At 43.2% G+C, this 27,823-nt stretch overlaps 1 protein-coding gene across 3 annotated transcripts in view; it reads left to right on the top strand.

The window, feature by feature from the left end:
* The first annotated feature begins 692 nt into the window (after positions 1 to 692).
* Positions 693 to 27,823, top strand: part of FRMD3 (FERM domain containing 3) — a 294,465-nt gene continuing 267,334 nt past the window's right edge. For 2 of the 3 annotated variants that reach the window (XM_025988266.2, XM_025988264.2), the window contains exon 1: positions 693 to 1,133. In XM_025988266.2, coding sequence (XP_025844051.1) covers positions 987 to 1,133 — 147 coding nt within the window. In that variant the 5' untranslated portion in view covers positions 693 to 986. The remainder of the gene's footprint in view (positions 1,134 to 27,823) is intronic. The other variant, XM_072762990.1, reaches the window with a different exon arrangement.

Here is a 27,823-nt window from a genome sequence, read left to right as displayed (position 1 = left end):
AGATGTTGGGAGTTATAAATAAGAAGTTGCTTAAAGAAAGCTCTGATTAAAAAAAAAATTTTTTTTTTAAAGTAAACTCTACCCCCAAGGTGGGGCTCGAACTCACGACTTCAAGATCAAGTGTTAGTTTGCTCTACTGACTGAGACAGCCAGGCACCCTTGATTTTTTTTTTTTTTTTAAGGAGATGAACTCCCAGTTAATATTAAATAAAGGCTTCTAAAAATACCCACGAGTACTAGAGATTGTTACTATTAGCCACGTTCCTAGGGTAGCCATACCAGGGCCTCCTGCCACTTTCGGGGGGGAGGGGGCTAGTCCTTGGTCCAACCATCCCCTCCCGCCGCGGAATCGTCGCTGCGGGTGCAGCCCCGGCTCGCCCTCCGCCCCCGGCGCAGCCAGGTCCCCGGGCCGAGCGGAGCAGGGCGCTGTGGGGCGCCTGGGGAGCCGGGGCAGGGACGAGCGTGACCAGGAGGAGCCCGGGCGATTGCGGCCGGGGAGGGAGGAGGCGGCCGGGCCCAGCCTGACGCAGCGGCGGCGGCGGCGAAGCAGGCCACGTCCAGGCCCCCGGCCCCCGGCCCCCGGCCCCCGCGCCAGCCGTCCCTCCCTCCCTCCCTCCCTCCGCCTCCGCCTCCCGCGGCTCCCCGCGCGTGGGAGTGAGTGCGTCGCGCGGCCGCCCCGGGTCACCGGCCGGGGCACCCTCTGCACGCCAGCCCGGGCGGAGGAGGCGCAGGAGCGCGCGCGGCGGGCGGAGGCGGGGAAAGGAGCGGGCGAGGCGGAGGCGAGCGAGGGAGGGAGGGAGGGAGGGACCCGCCCGCCGCGCCCCGGCCGCCCGGCATGTGTGGCCACAGGCGCCCGTCGCCGTCGCTGTCCCGGGGCTGAGCCGCACCCGGGAGTCCGGGACGGTGCGTGCGCGAGTGTGTCGGTCCGCGCGGGCGAGCGCCACGCCGGCCCCGAGCCTCCCGCTCGCTCCCCCGGGCCGCGGTGCATGTTCGCCTCCTGCCACTGTGTGCCGAGAGGCAGGAGGACCATGAAAATGATCCACTTTCGGAGCTCCAGCATCAAATCGCTCAGCCAGGAGATGAAATGCACCATCCGGCTGCTGGACGACTCGGAGATCTCCTGCCACATCCAGGTGCGGGCTGCTCGGGGCGAGGGCGCGGGGCCCTCTGCGGGTGGGCGTGCGCGGGCCGGGGAGAGAGCCCGAGCGGGGGCCTGCTAGCGAGCCAGGTTTGTCTCTCCCCGCCCTGCGAGGCTGGGAGCCCTCGCCAGCGCAGGGCGCGTTAGCCGCGCCGGGCCCCTTCCCGGGCGTGCCAGCTGCGCGCACGCCTCGCTGCGCCTAGGCTGGGGGCGCGGGGCAGCTGCCTCCTGGGAGAAGCCAACCCCCCGATCCCCTCCCCCGCCGGGAAATGGGAGCTCGGAGAGCCGAGAGGGACACCTGCCTGTCGCCCATTCTTCCTTCCTCCCTTCCTCCACGTGGAGAAGGCATGCACAGCTCGGCTTCACTCGGCTCTCCTGGAGCCCGGGCTCCGAAGGTGCCCTCAGCCCGGGGGCCCGCTCTCACTCCCTGCCGCCCCCCACCGATGGCCTTTACTCCGCGTGGGGCGGCGGGGAAGTTTCTCGGGAGTGACAGAGGCTGGGCAGACCTGGGCTTCGGGCTTCAGCCTTCGGGGATGGGGCGCGCGCTGCGCGGAACTGGAGCTACCCCACAAGGAATCATGAAATCGGTGTGTTTCAGAGAAAGGAAAAGGGCTGTGAGGCCGGCAGGGAGGGGGCCTCGCAGGACCTGGCTCCCGGGAACAAGCGCCCCTTGGCATGTGGGTGGACATTGCTCTTGCCCAAGTTGGACAAAGCAAGAGTTCTTTGGCCGAAGGTAGCTTTCCTGGCAGCCTCCTCCTCGGGTTCTAAGTGCTTTTGAGCTTGCAGGAGATGTAGTGTGAGCTGCAAGGGTGTGTGTGTGTGTGTGTGTGTGTGTGTGCGCGCGCGCGTGCACTTTCGGTGCGCTCTCTCCTTTGACCCACTAGGCGAGCACAATCTGGAAAGGTTGTGTCAGGGCTCAGCACGATTAGCTTCTGACTTTTAAATCTATTTGCTTATTTATCTCTGGGATTTCCTCTTCTTGCCTACCTGAGTCTTGAGGCTTCAGGACTGAGCTGTTTTGTTTTGTTTTTGTTTTTAAAATACAGAGCCCACTCTGCAGTTCCGTTGAGAGATGAATGGAGGCAGCGTCTCTCAGCGGCAGGAACAGGTCTCTGGGCTGTGCTAACCCCAGATGAATGAATGAATGAATGAATGAATGAATGGTCTTTCCCATTTGTTTGCCATGGGAGTTTGTGACACAGAGACAGTGGCAACTAATTTGTAAGCAGACAGTTGGACAAGTTTCAAAGGAATGTGGTGCCCCATTATCTCCCAGGAGAGTAGGCTCCCAGTGAATTTTCTGGAGGATCTTGAATTTCATTCTGAGCTAAGCAGCGCTGCTAAACTTAATAATAAAAGGATTAGCAGGTTAGGCAGTTTTTCTCCTGCCACAGGGTTGCACAGAAACGTTCCGCATGTACTGTCTTGTGATCCAGAGATAATTGTGCACTTTGCCTTAGGTTCTAAAGTGGATGTACCGTACAGATCATTTCACCCATATTGAATATGTAATAAATGGAGGAACCAGCAGCAGAGAGTGAGGGATTTTGACTTCTCCTCTGCTCAGTCCCTCCTCTGTGTGTCCTGTCCTGTCCCATTTGGAGTTGATACCACTAGGTTTTATCCCCTTCGGGACTTAGTCTTTCTTAGAATAGATAAGCAGTCCCCAAAGGGCATGTATTTGTTGTCTGGTGTCCTGGGAAACAATAAATTATAGCTGGTCTAATAATAGTTTGGAAAGTTACAGTTTGTATGGCCCAGCTGGTGCCAAAGAGGTTAAAATGCTATATTCCAAAATGTTGATTTTTGGAATTTTTTAAAAAAATCAAACACTTCATTTTGTGGCATATCTTTTTTCTACTCCTTCTGGCCCCAAATGGTGATTATTTCACCATTTAGATGAATGAAAATATCCTATATTGATAATTTTGGACCTTATCTTCCTAGACTTTTTCAAACCCAGGAATTTGAAATTGCACTATTGGGTACAGGGTCATAAAAACTATCCAATTGTTTAAAGTTAGAACAAAATGGTATTTTGAAAAAAAAACCTTTTGGAGTCACCAGTCCATGCCCCGGGGAATCCATCTGTTCTTCCTTCCTTGCTTGCCTTTTTCCTCCGTTCCAGGAAATCACAAAGGTAAACGAGTATGTGGACTGTCATACAGTGTTACACACATCCTCCCTCCATAACCTGCATGAAATGAGTTATGGATTTTTTTTTTTTTTGCAAAACAACAGCTTTTAATTATTCTGTTCCAAATTATATATATAATTGACAGACTTTCAAAGAAACCACCTAGTGGCCCAGTTGCAGCTGCCTGGTATCCACTTCCAGAGGGGATGCTGAAAGTCACTTGCCCTGTCTCTTTCCAGAGTTTAGGATGTTGTCACATGATGTCATTAGGGTGTGAGTGTTTAGGTCTGAGGAAGAGAAATTCCAGATGAACAGGGAGCCAAAAGAGAGGGTAGGGCACCAGAAGGCCACCTGGGGGAATGGAAGGAGTGACTGAATACTCCTATTGGGCTTTTCCAGCTGAGCCAGCCCTTGTAGTCTGGACAATGTAGAAGGACATGAGGTAACTCTAAGTTCTTTTATTCAGTCTTGCTGCGTCAAGTAAAGTGGAGTCCGAGCCATCTTCCCCATTCTATCCACCTTTTTCAGATGTTGGCATGGTTATTCACAGCTCCTTCTAATGAACTTGTCATTTTTCAATATTGACTTTTATTGAGTAAAATTTAAACTTTTCACATTATACATTCTTTAGCAAAGGCTGGTAAACATGGTTGGTATTATTGGAGTTGACTGGGAGTTCTGATTTGTGTTTGAACAGAAATCCTAGCATAGTGCTTAATACATAATAGGCATTCAATTCATATTTATAAATGTAGATTGAATAATGTCCTTTGTAGACAGTTAAATCTGTAGAGTAGGAACATTTCGTGGTGGTGGTAGTTTTTTATTAGGGATTCCCCAATACCTAGGGTAGTACCTGGCGTGTAATCATGTTCAACAAACACCTGTTGATTGAATGAGCGCCCAGTACTTAATCTAGCTCATTACCTATCAGTATGAGAGTAGCATGACAACATTGGATTGGGGATCAGGAGATGCATGGTTTAATTATGTTACCATGCAGTTTGTGACATTGAGCGAGTCACTTGACATTTGGAGTCAATGTTTCCTTTCCTCTTTTGTAAAATAAAGGAGTTGGGTTAGATGGATAGTTCCAATTTAATAAATCTAATTTAATTACTACCCAGACCAGTTGCATTTGAATGAAACAACATTGTTAACGAGGTGATTGGATACACATTATTTCAGGATTTTCATGTCTCCATTTTATTGATGTTGTATTATGGAGTGTCACCTCAATTCTATAGATGGGAAAATAAGGGTGAGAGAGATTAAGTGATTTGGGTCACCTGGCAAGTAAATAGATTAGAACCCAGGTTGTTGGACTGAAAATCCAGAGTTCTTTCTTCTCTGTGGCTACCTCTTGAGGCTTAAGAGGTTTTGCCAGCAAGTAAGAGAGTAGCCAAATTAAAGTGGTTTAAGTAATAAGTATATTGTCTTACTTAATGAGGAGTCCAGAGGTAGGGTAGCCTCAAGGTTGCTCAGGGGTTCTGCATGGACACAGGTGCTTTCCATCTTCCCACACTGTCATCCTCAGCACATCAGCTATATTGCATAGAGCGGTGATTCTTATAAGGTGGCTGCAGTAGTTGTGGATGTGAATCAGGCACTACCATTTCCGATGTATAAGAAGTGGTGCCTCCTCATGCATTTCTTTTTGTCACAGAGGTAGACCTTTTCTAGAGGCCGCCATCAGTCTTCCTATCAGATCTTATTGGGCAGGGTTGGATCATATACCCATGCCCTACCTGCAAAAGAGTCTAGGAATGTGTGCATCTGGTATCTTGGCTCTTCACTCCCTATAGTAGGAGGTGGGGTTTGGCATTATGGAATCAATAGAGAAGTGTGTGTGTGCGTGCATGTGTGTCTGTCTGTGGTGGAAGGCAGAGACATCTGTTGGCTAAGCAAGCAGTGGTGTCTTTCAGAATCAGTCAAATTGAGTTATAATTATTATTACAATAAAATTGTCAGGAAAGTTTAATAAGATGTTATCTAAGCCCTGGCTTATTATAGGCAATCTTTGTGTGATCAAATTCCAGAACAAGAAAAATTGTTGGATCATCCTTTGTTGTTTGTGTTGTTAAATATCACTTTGGTCCTTACTGAACTGGTGGGTTCTGGGTAGTTCTGAGTCATCTGATATAGAGCAGGCACAGCTGGTAGAGCTCTACTCTTGTTGAAGTGGCCAAGACGAAGAGGTTGAGAGCTCATGTTCTGGAGCACTACTCACTTGGGTTGGAACCCCGGCTAGGCCACTGACTAGCCAGGTGTCTTTGGGCAAGTCACTTTACCAGTTTTGGTCTCAGTTTGCTTGCTCATCTGTAAAGTGGGGATTATAATAGGCCAGACCTCATGGCCCTGTTGCGATGCTTGGTAGCTGGCCCACAGTAAGAGCTGAAACAATATTGACTGTTATCTTTCTATTATGTGGAGGTATGTTTGAGATAATTTAGCAGGGAAGCTTTGGCTTAGAGGCTAACATCTTGAAGTCTAAATTCCATCATTCTATGATGGTGCAAGACCTTGAGCAAGTCACTGGGCCCCCCATTGTTCATCTGTAAAATAGACACAGTAGTTCCTCAGTTGCCAACCTCCACTGTGTTGTTGAGATGATGTATGTGAAAGCATGTCATAAATGTCAAAATGTCACCCAAAGGTAGAGCACCATTCTTTTAAAAAAAATTATTTATTTATGAGAGACAGAGAGAGAGAGAGAGAGAGAGAGAGAGAGAGAGAGGCAGAGACACAGGCAGGGGGAGAAGCAAGCTCCATGCAGGGAGCCCGACATGGGATTCGATCCCTGGTCTCCAGGATCAGGCCCTGGGCTGAAGGTGGTGCTAAACTGCTGAGCCACCCTGGCTGCCTCTAGAGCACCATTCTAATTAATTTAGCTGGCGGGGCAGGGGTGGGGGAGCAAGTAGTTTACTGATCTTTGAGTTTCTTATCTATTGGAACAGGAACTGAATGATCACATGCAAACATTTTAAATATCAGGCCCCATGGTGATCCTGGTGGTGAATTCCAAGTGAGGTCCAGCTGACAGCCACACCTCTTCTGATAATAAGGACAATCCAACACTTTTCTCTATCAAACTCATCTAGAATGCCATTCAGAGTCCACTGAAAATTGGGCACAAAAGGAATAGCAGGGAGAAACACTTTGTTAAATACCATGGCCCAGCTCTGACGTTTTTAGGCCTAGATTATATGGGCCAGGTCTTTGTATTAAGTATATTGTGGAAAAAAAAAACTAATGTTATTTCAATGGTCTGCTAAGATCTTATCTCTTGATGTCCTCAGAGCAAAGGCGAAGTGTATTGACTGCAGAGAGAATGTAATCCTGTTGGCTCCACATTATTTGGACAGTCTATCAGCTGGGTGCTTGTAACTACATCTAACAAATTCTAATTCAGACTGGTTTGAACATTAAGAACATTTACTGGCTCATATATCCTGAAGTCTCGAGTGTAGGGCTTCATTCAATGACTATTCTGCCTTCTGTAAGGCTTTATCCTCAGACAGACTGGCAGTGAAATGGTTATGGTAGTTTTGATCCTCACATTTTCATGGGGCCTGCTTCAGAGGCAGAGAGAAACTACTTCCAATTTAGAATTCCCAGCAGATGTCCTGCAGCATTCTGATCAGACCCAAATTACATGCCCACCCCTGAACCCAGTGACTGTGATCAGTCGGAGGGAATGTACCTTCCCTCAAAGTGAGCAGAACCTGGCCGTGGGACCTCAGCATGGCATCAACTTCCCTCCTGGTGGTGGTCGGCATGGGACAGGGGTCAATGCCTAAAAATCAAGGCTCTCTTGAGAAGGAAGGTTGGGGGTGTGTAGAAATGGCTGATAGGAGGATAACCTGTAATACCCTAGAATATCTGGATATACCCTAGAATAGTTTTGTCTGGGTCAGTGGTTCTCAAATTGTGTTTTGGGGACCCCTGGGGATCCCTGAGATCCTTTCAGGGGGTCTTCAAGGTTCACACTATTTTCAAAGTAATATTAAAATATTGTTTGCCTTTCTTGGGTAACAGTTTTATTGAGATATAATTCATATATCACAAAATCTACCTACCTAAAGTGTACGATGTTGATATTTTCACAGAACTGTGCAACTATCACCACCATCAGTTTTGGAATGTTGTTACCATCCCCCAAAGAAACCCAGTGCTTTAGCAGCCATTGCCTCATTTCCCCCTAAACTTTCCAGCCCTGGGTAACCAGTACTACTTATGTCTCTATAGATTTGTCTGGTGTGGGCATTTGATAAAAATGGAGTCGTACGATATGTGGGCTTTCATGTCTGGCTTCTTAGCAAGTTTTCAAAGTTCATCTGTGTTGGAGCATGGATCAGTACTTCTTTCCTTTTTATTGCTGAATAATATTAATAATATTCTATCGTGTGGCTAGATCACTTTTTATCAATTCATCAGTTGGTGAAAATTTGAGTTATTTCCACTTTTTGGCTGTTATGAATAATGTTGCAGCGAACATTCCTTTAAAAATTTCTGGGTGGACACATATTTCTTTTGTGTGTGTATCTGGGAGTGAAATTACTGGATCTGTGTTTAACTTTTGGAAGACCACCAAACTGTTTTCCAAAGTGGCTATGCCATTTTGCATCCCCATCGGCAGTGTGTAAGAATTTTGATTTCTGTACATCTTTGCCAACACTTGTTATTATTTATCTGTTTGAAATAACCATCTTAGTGGGTGTGAAGTGATATCTTATTATGAGTTTGATTTGTATTTCCTTGATGGATAATGATGTTGAGCATCTTTTCTTGTGCCAGTGGGCCACGTGTGTATCTTTTTTGGAGAACTGTCTATTTGGATTCTTAGCCCATTTTTAAATTGGATTGTCTTTTTATTATTGAGTCATAAGAGTTCTTTTTATATTTTGGATACTTGTACAATACATGGCTTGTAAATATTTTTCCTCTTCTGTGAGCTGTTTACTTTCTTGATAGTGTCAGAAGTTTTAAAATTTTGATGAAATTCACTTTTTTTTTTTCCTTCTGTTGGTTGTGTTTCTGATGTCATAGCTAGGAAACTATTGCATAATTCAAGGTCATGAAGACTTATGCCTATGTTTTCTTTTAACACTTTTATAGTTTTACATTTAGGTTTTTGATTCATTATTGTATTAATATGCAATTCATGTACCACAAAATTTACTATTTTAAGGTATATATTTCAGTGGATTTTAGTATATTCAAAAGGTTGTCAATCATGACTACTCTCTATTTCCAGAAGACTTCATCTTCTCCCGAATAAACCTGTACCATTAACAGCCCAAGAGTATTTTGGTTCTAATTCCATTGTATGGAGGAGGAATACAGTTCCATTGTATTTTGGTTCTAATTCCATTGTTTGGTTCTAATTCCATTGAATGGAATACATTCCATTGTATGGTTCTAATTCCATTGTATGTTTGGTTCTAATTCCACTGTATGGAGAACCAAAGAGTATTTTGGTTCTAATTCCATTGTATGGAGAGTATTTTGGTTCTAATTCCATTGTATCCAACAATTCTCTGACACCACCTACACCTACAATTCAACTCCATTTTGACACCGTCTACCTGGAGGTAGCATCAGATCCCACAGGCTCAGTCCCACAAGACCACCCCCACTTTAGAGGCCAGTCATGAGGCCAGGCTTCTGACTGACTGGCTGTAGATCAGAGGTCCCCAAGACCTCCTCCTTGAATTTGATTAATTTGCTAGAGTGGCTCTCAGAACTCAGAGAAACATTCTACTTACTAGATCACAATTATTATAAAAGGATGTAACTTGGGAACAGCCAGTTGGAAGAGATGCATAGGGCAAGGTCAGGGGAAAGAAAGGGTATACTCTCTCCAGGAGTATTGATCTCTAGGCACCTCTGTGTGTTCACTAATCCAGAAACTCTCTAAATCCTGTCCTTTTGGGTTTTTATGGAGGCTTTATTACACCAGCACAATTGATTAAATCATTGGCCATTGACGGTTGAACTTAATTTCCAGCCCCTCTCCCCTCCCTGGAGGTCTGGGCCTCGGGACCTCTACTCACGTGGTCGGTTCCCCTGGCAACCAGCCTTCATCCACAGGGGATTTCCAAAAGTCACCTCATTAACATAACAAAAGACACATTTCTTGCTCACGTCACTTAGGAAATTACAAGGGTTTTAGGAGCTTTGGTGGGGAAATGAGGACAAAGACAAAATATATATTTCTGATTATAATTCACAGTAGCACACAGCTACTTCTTGTCTTTGATCCAATTTGAGTTAACTTTTGTATAGGGTGTAAAGCAGGGGCTCCAAATTTATTCTTTTCCACGTGAATATTCAGCTGTCCCAGCACCATTATTTGCAAAAACAATTTTCTTTCCTGCTGAATGAATTGTCTTGTCATCCTTTTTGAGATGTTGTTTGCTTTTCCACTATTGTTCCTTCACAAGTGTGCAGTGGAGTTTTCCAGATGCCAGATGATATGTGATATAGACATGCAGTAAATGTAGAAGCAGATGCGAGAATCTACCTGTCTTCTTTTGAGTCAGGCATTAATGTAAAACAAGGCTACTTTTTCATTAAATCAGTTATTAGTTTGTAAATACAAGTTCTTTTTCTTTTTTTTTCTTTTTTAATTTTTTTAAATTTATTTATGCATTATAGTCACAGAGAGAGAGAGAGAGAGAGGCAGAGACACAGGCAGAGGGAGAAGCAGGCTCCATGCACCAGGAGAGCCCGATGTGGGATTTGATCCAGGGTCTCCAGGATCACACCCTGGGCCAGAGGCAGGCGCTAAACTGCTGCGCCACCCAGGGATCCCAAATACAAGTTATTTTTCATAAAATATCCATTTTTTTGTTAACATGCAGTGGTTCATTATCTTTACATGAATCGCAAAATTGATATTCAAAAAAATTCACGGCAAACTGATATTTCTGACACAAATAAAAATTCTATTGCTCCTCCAGAGTGTAAGGGAAATTTGAGGCCAAGAACCTTATCGCAGGTTTTGGCGACTGTCAATTTACTGGATGTCTTGAAATATTAAAAAAAAAAAAATACCCCAACCAAATAAAACAGAACTCCCAGTGCATCTTGGGAGATCTGAGAGATGCCTGACAACTTACAGGTATTTGAAATGATATCAACTAAATCCATTGTGTACATCCAAGGAAAATTTGTATATGTGTATTTGGAATTCTTAGTAGTAACCATATACTTCTCTGTGTGTGTGTGTGTGCGCATGTGTGTGCAAGTGTGTGCATATGAGCATGCCAATGCTGAGAGAAGGACAAGATCTGGCTCCACTGTGGTGAGCATTTCCCAGCTGTACTTGCTCTCCAGCTGAATCTTTCACCTCCAACAATTCGATTAAGCCAAGTCTTGAGACCCCTCCTTTGATTGTTGAAATTGTAAAATAACAATGCATTAAGAGTTTAAAATGTAAAGTACTTGAATGCATCCTTCAGTGGTTACTTCCTTTTCTGAGTAGGCATTTTGGGGAAACTTAAAAGATTGCAGGAATGGAAATACCAGAATGTGTCCTGCAGAAAGTCTAATACGAGATTCATGGGCAGGAGTGATAGGCATTTGGTACATAGTCCGGCTTCCTCTTAGTTTCCACTTTAGGTGATGAAGGATTCAAGTTGCTTCTATGAAGTAGCAGAGAGCTAGACATGGAGTCTAGAGATGGGGAAAAGTGGGATTATGATGAGGAATCCTTAGGACAGGTTTTGCAACTGAGAGCTGAACTTAATTCAGACTCAGAGGAGTTGGTGTTCAGCTCTTGGGAGGGATGTGTAAATGCTTCTTGGTCTCTGATATTGTTGTGGATCTTTTGTGCTCTTGTTAAAATGCAAATTCTGATCTAGGAGTTCTGGAGGAGGGCCCTAGAATTCAGCATTCTAACAGGCTTCCAGAAGCTGCTGTTGGTCTATGCCTCACACTTGGAATAGTAAGGTGTTAGGGGAATTTATCTGTTTCATAATAAAGTTTTTGATTTTCTTGAGTGTGGGGACTTTTTGGCCTCTCCCTTGATAAACATTCACCCAGCATGCTTCCCTCAGTAGATGGTAAATGAATGTTTAAGTGAATGAATGAATAAAAGAATCCATCCAGGTGCATGTATCATGATAGACTGAAATACTGATTATACACTGATACTGGGGCTGGCATGATTCCTTTTGATTCCCAGCTGCAGCCAAATCATGAGATTGTTTTTCAAGCAGGATTTCCTCTGATGGCCAACCTGAAGTGCTGAACGTCTGATAGCACATGGGGGCCCAGGGTTAATAAGAGACTTCTTGTCCCTCTGGACCACATTTCCCACTCTTGATTTCCTATATTCTGGACTCTTAGTGGCATTGCAGGGGAATTCTGGTACCTTCTTGGCACAAACAGATCATTGTGTATAAGCTGGCAGTGCCTATAAGCTCCCAAAGGCATACGGGACCCAGCTGTCCTTACTTGCGGAAGTGACCCCAGGGGACAGTGACCCTAGATGACAATGAAAAATACATTTGAGGTGTAACATAAGCTCTGGTAACAAACCTAAGCTGTTTGTTTTGGTGGTTTGCCTGAAGATTCAGGAGGGAAATGAGAGGATAACTTTAGGGGGAAAAATTTTATTTTGAGAGGAAAGAACAATTGTATAGATTAAGCAATTATGTTTTCCAAAAGTGAATTAATGAAGTTTTTTTTTTGAAATAGCATCAATCTTATTTAATAAGTACAGAGCTGGGAACTAGGTAAGGAAAAAATAATGAGCATCAAGAAGCTCCCAGTCATTTGGGGGAAGAGAGACAAGATAGTGGTACAGGGACCAAATGACAGCTGTAGGGATAGGTATATGGAAGTGGCAGACCAGGAGGTGGTAGGTATCTATATTAGACTGGGGCATCAAAAAGTATTTCTGGTATAGACGAACTTGATTAATAATTAAGGGACAAGTGGAAATCAATTCTTTGAAGAAGGAGAAAAAGGCATTTCAAGTAAGGAGAGCCTCTGCTTGATATAAAACCCTGAACATGAAACAGCATGATCAGATACAGAAATGAAGGAAGGGAGGATTTGGGATTCAGTCCCAAGAGGTTGGTTTCCGTAACAAATGTAGTGGCCATGCCCCCCCAGGAAAGACAGACCTGGCCACAGAATTTTTGGGACTCAGGGCAAAGTGGAAATATGGAACCTTTTGTTCAAAAATAAAAAATTTCAAGAATGCAGTAGCGGACATTTAAACCAAGTGTGGAGCCCTTCTAAGCATGGGCCATTCATCCATGAAGCTGGCCCTGAAAGGACTAAATCAAGGAGAAGCAGGTTGGGGGAGGAGATGATGAGATTCATTTTGGGCTTTTAACTTTGAGGAGTCTGGAGAGTATCTTAGCAGAGAATTCCCAGTAGATACCTGGAAATAAGCAAAGAAAGTCAGCATAGAGGTCTGGCATGGAGACACAGATAAGGGGATACTTAGTGTTCATGCAAATGGTAGTAGAAGCCATGTCGGTGTGTGAATGAAACCATCAGGATAGGTCCTTTTTGTCTATCTTTCTGCTTAGGGCATCCTTGTAGATCAAGCCAATGGATTCTGAGCTCTGAAATTCTTCCCAAGAGTACTTGATCATTTTTCTTTTGTTAGGCAACTTTGACCAGAATAGGAGTATCTCCCTTTTCTTCTGCAACTAGGACAGCCAAAACAGAGTTACCAGTTGAAAAGCATTTTTCTGCTCTTCATCCTCATTTCCTTGCTTGGACTATCAAATGAAAAAAGTCCTCTCTCAGCTGGAAGGTTCTGAGTTACAAAGCATAGGATTTGCACTCTAGGAAGTCACCCTTTGAGACAATGTCATGAACATTAAGTAGATAATACATTTTAAAATCTTATCAACTTGGTACAAAATTGAAGTAAATGTGTTATATGAGGAGCAGTTTTTTAAGTTATGCTGTAATAATTTAGCTTTTATTTAATATTAATTTATATCTTGGATATCCCCTCCAGCAAATTTTGTTTTCTAATTAGTTCCCAGGGGATTATTGTCAATTTTAGTTAAAGTAAATTCAAGTTCTGTAAAAATCACTCTAAAAATTAATCTAATCTGAGTAATGCAATGACCTGGATGTTAGGTGTAACATTTTTGTCTGAATGTATATCTATGTATCATGCTGAAGTTTGAAGTATGATTATTCTGTAACAAGGAAAAGCAATTAGCATGTGAAGAGATTAGGGTTTGGTTTATTATGTCTCCCCTCAGAGATGTAATTTGTTGCTTTGAGCCATGAGGGCTTGCTGGTAAAACATTGGCCTGGAAAGGATTGCCTTGACACACAAACTGAAGATTCAAACACAGTATCATTTACTAATGGATTGGCAATAAAAATAAGTAGTCTTAAACTATCAGCAACTAATTAGACTTATTAATAAAGAGAGGACAAAAACCTAATTAAAAAAAGATTTTATTTATTTATTCATGAGAGACACACAGAGAGAAACAGACACATAGGTAGAGGGAGAAGCAGGCTCCCTATTGGGAGCCTGATGTGGGGATTCAATCCCAGGACCCCAGGATCACAGCCTGAGCCAAAGGCAGATGCTCAACCACTGAGCCAACCCAGATGTCCCCAAAAACCTAATTAATAGGCTGACTGATGAGTCTTCCTTGATGTCAGTAGTTCATGTTATTTTTTGGGCTGGTCTACATACCTATGGATGCTCATTGTTCTGAACATAATGCTAGTCCTTGTGATCTGTGTCTGTATGTAGGTGTTGCCTGCAATGTTATGGTGGTGTTGAGTATTTATTATTCTTTGTTTAGTAGCATCCTTTCTCTTCCTTCGTATGCTGCTTGATATTCTTGAGTAGTATGTTAATAATGTGCATTAGCTAGTAGATTAAATTGAGATCCAAAGAGGTGATATGATTTGCCTAAGGTCACAGACTTAGCAAAATTAGGATGAGGTCTGGTGTCTTGAGTTTTAAGTTTGCTCCTACTATATTAAATGCTATCATTTTGTCTTTGAATCTTCTTTAGTAGTCGAAATGATATGATTCTTTTTCACTGACAACTTTTTTCTTTTTTTAAAAAAATGTATTTATTTATTTGAAAGAAAGAGCATGTGAACAAGGGGAAGGGCAGAGGGAAAAGAAGAGAATCTCAAGCAGACTCTGCTTGGGTGCAGAGCCCGTTGTGGGACTTGATCTCCCGCCCCTGGGATCATGACCTGAGCCCAAATTAAAAGTCCATTGCTCAACCAACTGAACCAGCTGGGTGCCCCTAACTGGCAACTTTTCTAATAGCAAAAGGGAGAAACCATACACTGACCACATTTCTGGATGAAAAAAGCATGTTGATTTTTTAAAATTGTCATCCAAGGACACAGTTTTAGTTCTTCTCTGCTTTCTTTTAGTCAGTGTGTGGGTCAGTGGATGTCCCCATGAAAATTGTGATCAAGTTATCATGTATTTATGAGTATTTTGCTGTATAACATACTAGATCATTGAAAGATATCTTTTCTTTACACATTTGGCTTGGTATAGACATTACTTGTAGTTTGAAATTCAAATTAACTTCTAAGAAATTGAAAGGAAAAAGAAAGAGGAAGGATGATGTCAATATTCTATGTTGGCAAATTGAACACCAATAAAAAATAAATTTATTAAAAAATAAATAAAAGCCTTCCTAAGGAAAAAAAAAAAGAATTTTCTTTCTATCCTCCATGGTAATTTACCTTGTAGTTTTTTTTTTTAATCTTTATTTTTATTTTTTTTATGATAGTCGCACAGAGAGAGAGAGAGAGGCAGAGACACAGACAGAGGGAGAAGCAGGCTCCATACACTGGGAGCCTGACGTGGGATTCGATCCCGGGTTTCCAGGATCGCGCCCTGGGCCAAAGGCAGGCGCTAAACCGCTGCGCCACCCAGGGATCCCCTACCTTGTAGTTTTGAGATTGGCTTTGAGAGTTGAAATCTTAGCAATCCCAGACCATGGTATTTAGAGGATTTCTGGAAATATATGAAAACAAAGTGTTTGATAGTTAGGCACTAGTCACATCCTTTTCAGGCTCTCTTTGTTTTGAAAGCTGAGGCAGTATAAAATCTCTGGAGTCGGGGTGGAAAAAACACTTTGTACCACCTGGAGCCTTGTCAAGGATGACTTCACCTTTTGTGCTCCCAAACCTCAAGGGAGATGTGCTTCTGCTGAGGGGCAACATGGCACGGGGGTGGTGGTGGCAGGGGCACCTTGGATGGCACCTTTTGTCTCCAGTTTTGGAGACATTATTTCTCCACCAGGTGTAGGTGGCAGTTTCTTGGTTCAGTGCTGATTAAAAGGGAAAAAAAGGGAGAAAAAGTTGTACAGTAATTCAAGGGCAGCCATGAGGTCTGAGAGTTTGCAGTGCCAGCAGCAGTGTGGTAATTTGAGAATAGCAAATTAGAAGAACAAAGCAGATTTTAATCATATGCCACAGAGAGGAAGGTGGTTTAGGTTTATCTCCAAATTGTGCCTCCATTAGAGAAGGGGAGGCTTTTAATGCTATTATCCAATATTTATTGTTAAAGATTTCTTTCTTCTTTCCCCCCAGTCTTTCTTTAGTATACTCACTAGGTGGGGAATGCCAGCCTTTGTATTGAGTGGTTGTTAAATATAAAGCTCTTTTTTTTTTTTTTTGGTGTTACTGGAAATGGAGAGAGACAGGGAAAGAAAGAAACAGGGAGAGACAAAGAGAAGGGAGAGACAGAGAGACAGAGAGAGAGGTTACAGGAGAGATATTGATTTTGAAATCCCTGGTCTTTATCCTTTAGAAGATTTGGTCTGAAGGTAAAATTGAATATTGAGAAAGCATCTCTTCCCATCTTTCCATCCGTCCATCCATCCATCCATCCATCCATCCATCCGCCCTACCCACACATTCATCCATCCACCCACCTATCCATCCAACGAACATTTATTGAGCACCTCTGCTTAAACACTGGCCTGAGTATTAGAGATACAGAGATAAATAAAAAGTATGGTCCTTCGCAGTCTAATGGAGAAGATGCACATATACATAAACAGACTCAAGTCAGTACTGCTATGATAGAAGAACACCCATCAGGACATTGTTGGAGCACATAGATGAGCCAATAGGAGAGCTGAAGTGCAGCTTGGGGAAGGATGTGTCCTTCTTTTAAACTCTGGTTGCTCTCCTCCAAAGTCAGTACTCCTCAAAAGGATGTTCTTTGAAAGGGATCACTGATATTTTCTTACTCACATTTACTTGTAGATAAGAACATCTTAAATAACTTTGCTCTTCTTGCAGATATCTCAGCAAAAATTGTACCTTGCTCTAAAATATGATTTCGGGGCAGCCCAGGTGGCTCAGTGGTTTAGTGCTGCCTTTCAGCCCAGGGCCTAGTCCTGGAGACCCGGGATCGAGTCCCACATCAGGCTTCCTGCATGTAGCTTGCTTCTCCCTCTGCCTGTGTCTTTGCCTCTCTCTCTGTGTCTCTCATGAATAAATAAATAAAATCTTAAAAAAAAAAGATATGATTTCAAGAGAAGTCACAAACTCCCTTCACTACTTCCTACCAACTTTTCACCTGCCAAGTGTGTCCTATAGAGAAATTCTGGAGTAGCCACTGGGGCTCCTAATCTAGCCTAAGAAGGACAGCAAAGGTTTTCTGGAGATGATATCTCAAATGGGTCTTAAAGAAAAGGTAAGCATTGTCTAGCCAATAAATTGGGGGAATGTGTTCAGAAGGGGTAAAGGGAGGAAAGAAGGTAGAGGGTTGAGAATAGGTAAAGGCATGGTGTTTATGGGAAGCTAAAAGAAATGCATTATGATTTTATATATCCACAGAGAGGTCTATACTATGCAGTAGAAAGTTGGCAATTACCTATTCAGACTGTGTAGACACGAGAGTGGAGAGTTGGCGTCTAGAAAACAATATGGCTACTGTTTACTAGGGGATAATTGAGATTACCCCATTGAGGTGTGGTTTGCTTGGGCCAAAATGACCTGGAGAATTGTTTTGCAGCTCAGCTACACTTCCAGAGCCAGAGGCAAGACACATAGGGTGTTTTATCTCAGGCTTTGAATGCCTCAGTGCTTCTTGAAAAGCACCACCATTTTTTCCCCCTAAAGATTTTATTTATTTATGAGAGAGAGAGAGAGAGAGAGAGAGAGTGAACGAGCGCACTTGCAAGGTAGCACAAGCAGGGGGAGAGGCAGAGGGAGAGGGAGAAGCAGAATTCCCACTGCGCAGGGAGCCCTATGTGGGACTTGATCCCAGAACCCAGGGATCCTGACCTGAGCTGAAGGCAGATGGTCATCTGACTGAGCTACCCAGGCGCCCCTGAAAAGCAACCACCCTGAAGAACACGAAAGTTTCCCAGTTCTTAGTGAAGGTTTTTTAGACTTTTATGTGTCATTGGGGTGGCCATGGTCCCATGGCCTTCAGTGAGCCCAGTGATAAAGCAAGTCTTTCTTAACTGGAAATCAGGAAACTGACAGACCTTTCCAAGGCAACTCAGCCCATTAACTTATGGTGGTTCTGAGTCCAGCCAGGGAGGGCCTGATGGGAGTCATTGTGGGGGCTCCGGGAAGTAAGTGCTGAACACAAATGAGATGCGCTTGATGCACTTTGGACACGCACTGTCCCATAGAGCTTTGGTGATGTTGAAACTCTTACATCTGTGCCATCCACCTTGGTAGTCACTAGCCTATGGTGGCTGTTGAGCTTGTAAAATGTGACATATGTGCCTGAGGAACTGACCTCCAATGTTATTTCCTTTTAATTCATTAAAAGTCCAAATATAAATAGCTCCACGTGCTCATGGTTATCATACTGGACAGCATGGCGTTAGCATCTTAGTGGCAGTTAATTAAGGAAGGAGAGAGGAATTGAGAGTCAAGCAGGGGAGCAGCTCAGGAAAAAGCCTTTTAGCTTGTCTCTATGTACTTCTGTACCATTTGAACTTCTGGTCGGCTTATGTTTTTTTACTTCTGTAATTTTGAAAGCATAAGACATTTTGAGGAAGATCTACATGCCTTTATTCTCCCAGAGCACTTAGAACATTGGAAAGGATTTTCGATTTTTAGTCCAATGCCTATATCTTTCTCAGGAGCCCCTGCGGCCCAGAGAAGAGAAGGCTCTCTCCTGGTGAGTCACCGAGAGGGCCGGGGCCCAGGGATCCAGACATCCATTCTCATCGTTCTCCTGACTTCGTGATAAAGCATGGTTCATGTGAGCTTGGTCAGTGTTGATATTTTGCCTCTGTACCTAGAAATAAGTGACATACAATGACTTAAGTTTAAATTCTACTGTTCATTGCTGGTATATAGGGAAGAGGTCGACTTTTGTATGCTAACCTTGCATTATTTTCTTAAGGATTTTATTTATTCATGAAAGAGAGAGGAAGAGACATAGGCAGTGGAAGAAGCAGGCTCCCTGTGGGGAACCTGATGTGGGACTTGATCCCAGGACCCCAGGATCACGACCTGAGCTCAAGGCAGACACTCAACCACTGAGCCGCCCAGGTGCCCCTTAACCTTGCTTTTTTGTCAGTGCTTTCAGATTTTCTATGTAGACAATCATGTCATCTGTGAACAAAGACAGTTTTATTACCTCCGTCCTTCTTCTTTTGTTGCCTTTTTGCATTAGCAAGGACTTCCAGTACAATTTGAAAAGAGGTCCCAAGAGGGGACATCCTTGCCTTGTCCCTGATCTTAGTGGGAAGGCTTTGAGAGTCTCACCATTGAGTATGATGGTAGCTGTAGGGTTTTTGGTAGAGTTGGGTTTTTTTTTTTTTTTTTATCAAGTTGGGAAAATTCCCCTCTATTCCCAGTTTACTGGGTGATTTTATCATGAATGGTATTGGATATTGTCAAATGCTTTTGCTGAACTGATGGATAGGATCATGTGATTTTTCTTTTTTAGTTTGTTGTGACAGAATACATTAATTGATTTTCTAAAGTCAAACCTGCCTTGTGTGCCTGGGATGAATCCCAGTTGGTTATGGTATGTACTTCTTTTTATACTTGTTGGATCATCCAGTGATTCAGACAAAATTAAGTCCTGAAACTTGTAATTATTGATAAATAAACAGCACCTCTCAAATCAGCAGTTTTCCCTCCATCATTTATTTTGGAGATAATATATTTTATCTTTAATAATTATTATAGAATACATAGAAAAAGTTCAAATCATGTAAAAGATTACACAATGAAATATAAACCCTCCTACACCTCACCTCAGATGTACTCCTTAGAGGTCACAATTTCTACTGATTTTTTCGGTGCATCTTTCCAGAATTTTCTGTTTCCTTTCAGAAAACAATATTTGTTAGAGAGTAGTGACAACCCATTGGGGTTTAGTTTGGGTGGGCCACGTGACCTGAAGAATTGTTTTACAGGGCTAGCTTGGCTACACTTCTAGAACTAGAGGTAAGACATTTTTTTTTCTTCTGAAAAAAGAAGAATTTTCTGCTCTGAATGCTTCCAGAAATGTTGGAGCCACTTAATGTTTCTCTAAGCTCCTTTATTCCCTTTGGTGGGTTTGTGTGTATGCACTATACGGTAGATAGTCACATTCGGGGTTGGAGTGTCCTCACCTCTTCTTCCATCTTGTTATTTAGTTCCCTCCTTTGCAGTGTGACTGGAATAAATGCTCTTCCCCCTTCTCTACTCACCTCCCTCTCCTGCAGACTTAGGATGTCTTCAAAGATAGACCTTTCCTCCCAAGCGCTCTGTTTAAAATTCTACGCCCTTAGTGATGTGTGAAGAACAGTCAGAGATGTTGAAAGACATCTGACGTGTGACATTCCTCCCAGAGAAATAGTTACTTACTTAGATCCCAGAGGACCCTGGAGAAGAAAGGAGGCCTGGCCTCTGGGAGGAGGAGAGCCAGAGAAGGAAGAGATTTACTCAGGTAGCCTGGGAGTGTGACTTGCTGTGGGCGTATAGGTTGCATATGTGACCTGGATAGACTTTGTGCTCATTTTTGCTGGAGGGCTTAGAAAGATTTCCCAATGGATCAGTTGATCAGCCAGTAAACATTTAATAAAGCCACAAAATTTTAATGCCCCATTGCACACATAAGCTGAGCCTTCTCTCTAAAGTGACACTCCAAATCACGTTGCTCCTGGTCAATTCATAAACGCTATGGTGGTTGGGTGTGCTCTCTGGCTTCCCTACCATACTGGCAGCTTTGTGAGGGCAGGGCTGCTGCTGTATCCCCGTGTCTAGAACATGTCCAGTGCCTAGGACATTGTAGGTGCTTAGTACAAATGTTGATTAGCTAAAAGAAAAAATAAGTGAATACACTTTACCAAATCATAATGACAGTGATCACTACCATTTGCTGAGCGCTTACTGTGTGCTGACCCCCTTGGCACGCACCTTTTATCTTATTTAATCCCTATTTAAAGGTTAGGAAGATGAGCCACAGAGAACCATCCTGTCCCAAATCAACAGCCCGAGTAGTGGGCTGAGATTTGAACCTTGTCCAAGACCACCAAATTCAGTAAATTAAGGTGTAATCCCTAGAGATGTCAACCTTGGGCAAAAACTTCAAGAAGGGGGACCTGCCCAAAGGAGGAGGTTTGTGCCTTCCAGATGAGTGTCAGGTGGTTGGTAGCAGACCCGGCTCCGGCTCTTCAGGAATTTGGAGGGAGACACCCACACAGCCTGCCAACATGGTTCTGGGGAGCTGGTTTATCACTGATATGGGTTCTGGGTAGATATTCTGAGCAGTCGTGAATTATTTAGGTGCTGAGGCAGAAACACTTCTTGGCATTGAATCCTAACAAACACTGTGCATGAAATTAAAGTCAGGAAGTTCAGCAGTTAGTTATTTATTTTTCTGTTAATGAATGAGGGAGAGAAAGCAAGCCTTCAGCAATCAGCCATATGGTTCATCTTTTTGTTAGTCTTTCCTGGCTCTCCAAAGGGCCCCTCAGTGCTTGTAAGTTTTTTTATTTTTTTTTTATGTTGTATTTTGTAGAATACTTGAGAGCCATTTTCACCAGTATAGATGGCCAGAGCTAGCTCCATTTGATCCATTTTTCTGCCAGGAGAGCTTCAACTGAGAGAAATCAGAGGCCCAACGAGCGCCCTCGTAATGGCAAACTCCCTCAGTCCTGGGTGTCTCCAGGCCTCACTTGCTTTCCTGCCTCTTCGACTGTTGTACTATTTGGGGATCATTTGGGCCTCTTGTTATAAATCTATACAGCACATTATATTTTGTAAAATGCTTTGTATTCACTTTACTGGTCATTTTTGAAGTAAGTCATGAGGTAGGGAAGGAAGAGAACTCTGAGGAATCCAGGCCCAACACCTTTATCCTAGTGAGTTAGTCCTGGTGAGGTCAGCCTTCTCAAGAGGGACCAAATGCATCTTCATGGGGGCTGGTGCTGTTCAGTGTCTCTCAAATCTATTTTTTTAAAAACAGCTGTATTGGGATATTATACACATATTATATAATTAATCCATTTATGTGTCTAGTTTATCAAAGATTTTATTTATTAGAGAGAGCAGACACACAAGCAGGGAGGGGGCAGAGAGAGAGGGACAAGCAGACTCCCTACTGAACACAGGACCTGATGCAGGGGCTCAATCTCATGACCCTGAGATTGTGACCTCACCTGAAGTCAGACTCTCAACCGACTGAGCCACCCAGGCACCCTACAATTCACCTGTTTTAAGTGATTACACACTTTATATGTAACTATTTTACAGAGTTGTGCAACCATCACCACAGTCAAACTTGGAATATTTCATCACCCCCAGAAAAAAACCCCAGACCACTTAGTTGTCACTCCATCCACCCCTGCATTTCTCCCAGCCCTAAGCAACCATGGATTGTCTCTATCACACAAAGACTGGCATCTTTCAATTAGCTCACTGTTTTCCAGCTTCTTCATGTTGTCATGTATATCCGTACTTCATTTCTTTTTTATCACAAATTGTATTCCATTGCATGGATATACTATAGTTTGTTTACCCGTTCACTGTTTAATGGACATTTGGGTTGTTTCCATATTTTGAACATTATGGATAATGTTGCTAGGAACTTTGTGTACAAGTTTTTATGTGGACATTTGTTTTCGTTTACCTAGGTGCAGAGTCACTGGGTCGTGTGGTGACTCTGCTTACCTTTTTGAGGGACTGGCAGACTGTTATCCACCCAGCAGTGCATGAAGGTTTTGATTACTCCATGTTCTCACAAGTAACACTTTTCACAATCTGAAAAAAATTTTTTAAATTAATGTTTTTTGGATTTTTTGATTGTAGTCATCTTAGTGGGTGTGAAGTGGTGAAGTGGATTTGCAGTCTGGCTTGGATTTGCATTTTCCTGATGGTATCAACCAGCATCTGGATCATACATTTTTCCTAGGCGGCTGGATATTCTTTTGGGGGGTTAACATGTGAACAGGTGAAGACAGTGTGGCTGTTTCTGGAGCCCATTTCTCCTCAGGGAGCCTCCTGGGACATGGGACATGGGACATCCCTCACCCTTGAGCCTTCCCAACTGCAGGGCTGTCAGGTTGTAGATTTTGATTGAGCCATCGTCCACAAGAGAAATGAAGTGTTAAAGCAATTTTATTTTTAAAGTCGGGTACAGATGTTATCCTGTCATACCTACAACTAAAGTTATGGAAGTTTCTAAAGTCACAGTGTTTTTATGAAGACACTATATACATCAAGCCCACAGCACTGAAAAAGGTGTATTTTCTAAAAAATGAATAGATTAGCAGAGCCAAGTCCTTAGAGTAAGTTTTATTTTTATTTGTGCGTTTTCTTTTTTAGGATTTTATTTATTTATTCATGAGAGACTCACAGAGAGAGGCAAAGACCTAGGCAGAGGGAGAAGCAGGCTCCCTGTAGGGGACTCGATCCCAGTATCCTAGGGATCACGACCTGAATCAAAGGCATCTCAACCACTGAGCCACCCAGGTGCCCCATAAGTTTTATTTTTAAAAGTTACATTCTTTATTGTGAGGTGTAGATTCAGGCACAGCTGAAAAAAGTAATACCAAGAGATCCCATCCTTGGAACTGTTGAACTATGGGAGAAAGTGATTTACTGAGGGACTGGAAGATATGTTTGGAACTGTGCCAAGAAGTTAAACTATTTCTGAGCCATCAGTTACCTGCTTTTCCCAGGATGTGGACTATAGGACCCAATATCCAAATGAGCTGCTCCTGAAGAGTGGTTATTTATTGACAGAAGTTATTCAGCTTTTTGATTGATTTTAGCTTAAAGTAGACACACCTAATAATGCTATCCCTCTCTTCTCATCCCCATTCTTAAGGGTCACTTGCTAATGTTGAATCTTCCCTGCCCTGGCAGCTACTGCTGCCCTGAATCTGTTGAACTTTTAAAGGAAATTAAGCCTGGCAAAGATCTCATTTTAACTTAGAACTACTCACACTGGGGAAATAAAAATCCTTTAAATGAAGCAAAGAGTGTAAATGAGCTAAAGATGATAAAATTGGTCAGTGTGATACCTGGTGGATCATTTGAATGTGACACTCTCATTAATTCCATGTGTATTTATAAAGTTATAACTCTGTGTTAGGCATTGCTTGAGGTGCCGGGGATACAATTAGAGAACCAAACACATGGGAATGTCTGCCTTCATGGAACTTATATTTTCCAGAATATAATTATTATATGTAATATATTCTCTGGAACAATCATGCTATATATAATATGCCCAGGACTTAATTATAAGTGTAAGTTTGTACCTTTTGATGCCCTTCACTTATTTCTCCTACCCCTTACTCCTGCCTCTAATAACCATCAATTTATTTTCTTTATCTGTGGGTTTTTTTTTTGTTTTTTTTAGATTCTATATGTGAGAACATACAGTATTTGTCATTTTCTGTTTGACTTATTTCACTTAGCATAGTATGTCCAAGGTCCATTCATGTTGCAAATGGCAGGATTTCCTTCTTTCATGGCTGAAATATTCCATTGTGCTTGTGCACACATGCATGTGTATACCACACCTTCTTTATTCATTTATCTGTTGATGGACACTTAGGTTATTTCCATGTCATGGCTGTTGTGAATAATGCTGCATAACATGGGGTTACAAGATCTTTTTGAGGTAGTGGATTGTATGGTAGGCCCTGTGGATATCTGAGGGGAGAACATTCCAAACAGAAGCAACAGACAGTGCAGAGGCCCTGAGGTATGTTTGTGGATGACTTGAGAGGGCATAAGAGTTGACTGAACAAGTGGAAGTGTAGATGAGGTGGAAGAGGCGGTAGGACCCATCCCATGGGGATTTGTAGGCTGATGTAAACTTAATACATGTTAATTAATTAAGAATATTCAGACAATCAATGAACCATTTTTTTAAACAATTGAAGCATGACATGTACACAGAAACGTATGCAAAATTTCAAGTGTATGGCATGACACAGTTTTATGAAGTGAATACTCTTGGGTGACATCACCCAGATCCAAGATCCAGAAACACAACATGGCTGGCATCTTGGAAGCCCTCCTGTGCTTCCTCTCAGGCACTGCTCCCAGAGGGTTACTACCAGCCTCTCTTCTCACACCATAGGGTAGTCAGGCTCATTGTTGAATTTCATATAATTTTCCATAAAAAGCATTGTGCAACATGCACTCTGGTGTCTTCTTGCATCTGGTCCCTCCCTTATGCTTAGCATTATGTTTTTGAGTTTCATCCTTGTTGCTGCTTATGGTTATAATTCTTTAATTGTCATTGACATATGGGAGTCAGTTATGAATATGATGTTATTTAGTTACTTAAGAAAAGATTTTATTTATTTATTTGACGGGGGGGGGGGGGGGGCAGAAGGAGAAGGAGAGAGAGAATCTGAAGGAGACGCTGCACTCAGCTCGATCCCATGACCTTGAGATCATGCCCTGAGTCAAAATCAGGAGTCGGGTGCTTAATCAACTGAGCCACACAAGCACCCCAGATTACTTCTTCTACTGTTGATAGATATTGAGGTTGTTTCCCGTGTTGGCCACTACAACTGCTTTGTTAACTTTAACTCTTTATTTTAAAATAAATAATAGGCTCCTAAGTGCCACAGAATCAGGCAAGTAGGCGATTTTAGAGTGTTTGGAAAATGGTTCTAAATGTTTGAGAACAAGACAGGCCCAAACCTTCCCAGACTCATCCAGGGATGAGGTTTTTGGCTTCCTGTGGCAGCTTAAGAGGTCAGAGCCGGCCAGCCACACAGCTGCCCACAGGCCTAGCTGTACAGTGGACATGCATCATGAGTTGATGTGGTTTGCTCAAGCCATTGTTAGGACACTCTGCCTTTCCCTTTGACATTCCTGTAGCAGATGTTTGTTCCATGGTGAGGCTCCTGTGTGATGGGTCTTCTTCCACAACCATAATCCGTGGGGTCGTGGAGAACCTCTATTCTTTAAATCTGTAAACCCACAATGCAGGAAAACTATGTTTTTTAGGTCACAAACACTTCCCCCATCCAAGGAAGGAATGTAAGAACATAGGCATCTCAAGGTGGGATCTGCCCCGAGAAGGGAAGAGGTGTGTAAGTACTCTTTGTGAAGGGCCCAAGCAGTGCCATGAGCAGATCCCTTTTTGATGATTTTGAAGCTGACCTTTATGAAAACTTGGTCCTTGTGCTGAAAATGCAGAGCAGGTGTACTCTGCAGCTGTGGAGTCATGAGAAAGAAATCTGATCACTGTATTAGGAGGATGTTAGTGGCTCTCTTGTTTCTCCCTGACCTCTCAGGCCACCTGTCCTATCACCCCTCTGCTCAGCCAGCAATGCTTCCCCCCACCATCTGCAAGCCATCCTCTTGGTAAACAGCATGGCCCCAGATGCCCATCTGATGACCCTAGCACTTGGCTAGTTCCAGAATATACTTGAGCCACCACATGGGGCTTGTGCAGCCTCTGTGTCCTTCTTGAGCACTTCTTGATTCAACTAGAGGGGGAACATTCCTTCTTGTGGACTCATTCTAAACTGAGGGGCCCAAGAAGACAAGCAGGTAGACTGAGGAAATTAGGAGAACAGAGGAAGCAAGAGAGAAGGCAGCCGTCTAACTTGGCAATTCCGAGTGCTCTCACCTGTTTATAGATGTGTGCTATATTTTCCTAATAGTGTGGCTATTTCGAGACTGTTCCATTGCTACTACGAGAATTGTTGTAAAATACTGCTTTCATGGTGCATTATTGTAGGAGGGGTGTTCTCCTTCTCCCATGTGGGAGAAACTCTTGTGACAGGAATAGATACCTGGCACAGAGTAGATGTGTGGAAATTGTTTGCTGAAAGGCTGAGTAAGGAAAGTATGTCTTTGAATATCTTGTAGTAACTCTGACATTCCACTATATTGGGGTCTCCTGAATCCAATGTTGCTTGTTGCTAACTGTCTCAGTCTGATCACTCAACGTCTCTTAGACTTCCCACCATTCATCCATTCACTTATTTATTTATTTATCAAATATTTACTCTGAATGGTACTACAAGAGGATTTTGGGAAATAGCAGTGAATAAGGCAATACAAGCTCACCGAGCTTATAGTCAAGAGGGGAGAGACTGACAATAACCAAGCACTTATACAAGAAATTTTTTGACAGATGGTGGTTAATTCCATGTGGAAAAAAAAGTGGGTAAGGGGGATTAGAGAATGAAGTAGAGTATGGGAGAGGTAGTGTTCTTTATGGGGTGGTCTGGGATGATCTTTATGGTCAATTAAGGTGATATTTGAACAGGGTGAGAAGGTAGTAAGGATAGAGACAAGTGGATACCTGAGAGAAGCATTCCAGGAAAAGAGAAGAGGTTGAAAGATCTTGAAGCTGAAGAGAGTGCGGTATTGTGAGGAGCATGAGAAAGGGGAGTGATCAGGGGAGAGGAGCTCATGGAGGTGGTGGTGGGTCAACCTTCAAGGTCTTACAGGCCACTAGAAGTACTGCAGAAGCCACTGGAAGGGTTTGGTAGAGGATCACATGGTCAGACCTCAGTCTTTTGAGAAGATAGCTCAGCTGCTATGCTGAGGATAGGCCTACGGTGACAGAGCAAGAGTAGGAAGACCAGTGAGAAGGCCAGTGCATAACTCCAGGTGAGAAGTTTTGAAGATCCAAGGCTGCCAGGAATGTTCAGTGGTCCAGAATGTGCTATTTTACCTTTGTGTGAATTTCAGTGAACACTATCTTGTCTTTGCAGAGGGAGCCAGTAAGGGCTTCCCTGGGCTGCAGCCCCCTGCCCCTCTTCCCCTCTGAGGGCCATCACCACAGAGCACTCCAGGGCACAGACCACAGCAAAGCAGTGTAGCATCTGGGTGTCATCAACCCTTGGGGAACACCCAAAATCTCAGAGGACCCCAAGTATATCCTTGTCCTTCACCCCCACCCCCATTGCCACAAGCTGCAGGGCAGTCCCCTCCCCTACGTAGCAGGAGAGTTTCACCTAGCATAATCACACAGAGCTTCCCAAGCCAGAGTTCCTCCTTCCCCTTCTTGCCAAAGTAAGTTGGGCCAAGATAAGTTTCTTTCTTTTTTAATTGAGATAGAAATTACATAGAAGATTGTGTAGATTTTAGGTGTACAACATATTGAGTTG

Source organism: Vulpes vulpes, chromosome 1 (genome assembly GCF_048418805.1).
Source record: "Vulpes vulpes isolate BD-2025 chromosome 1, VulVul3, whole genome shotgun sequence".
NCBI lineage: Eukaryota > Metazoa > Chordata > Mammalia > Carnivora > Canidae > Vulpes > Vulpes vulpes.
Note: the sequence above shows the minus strand (reverse complement) of the source record. Positions and strands in the feature narration are given on the sequence as shown.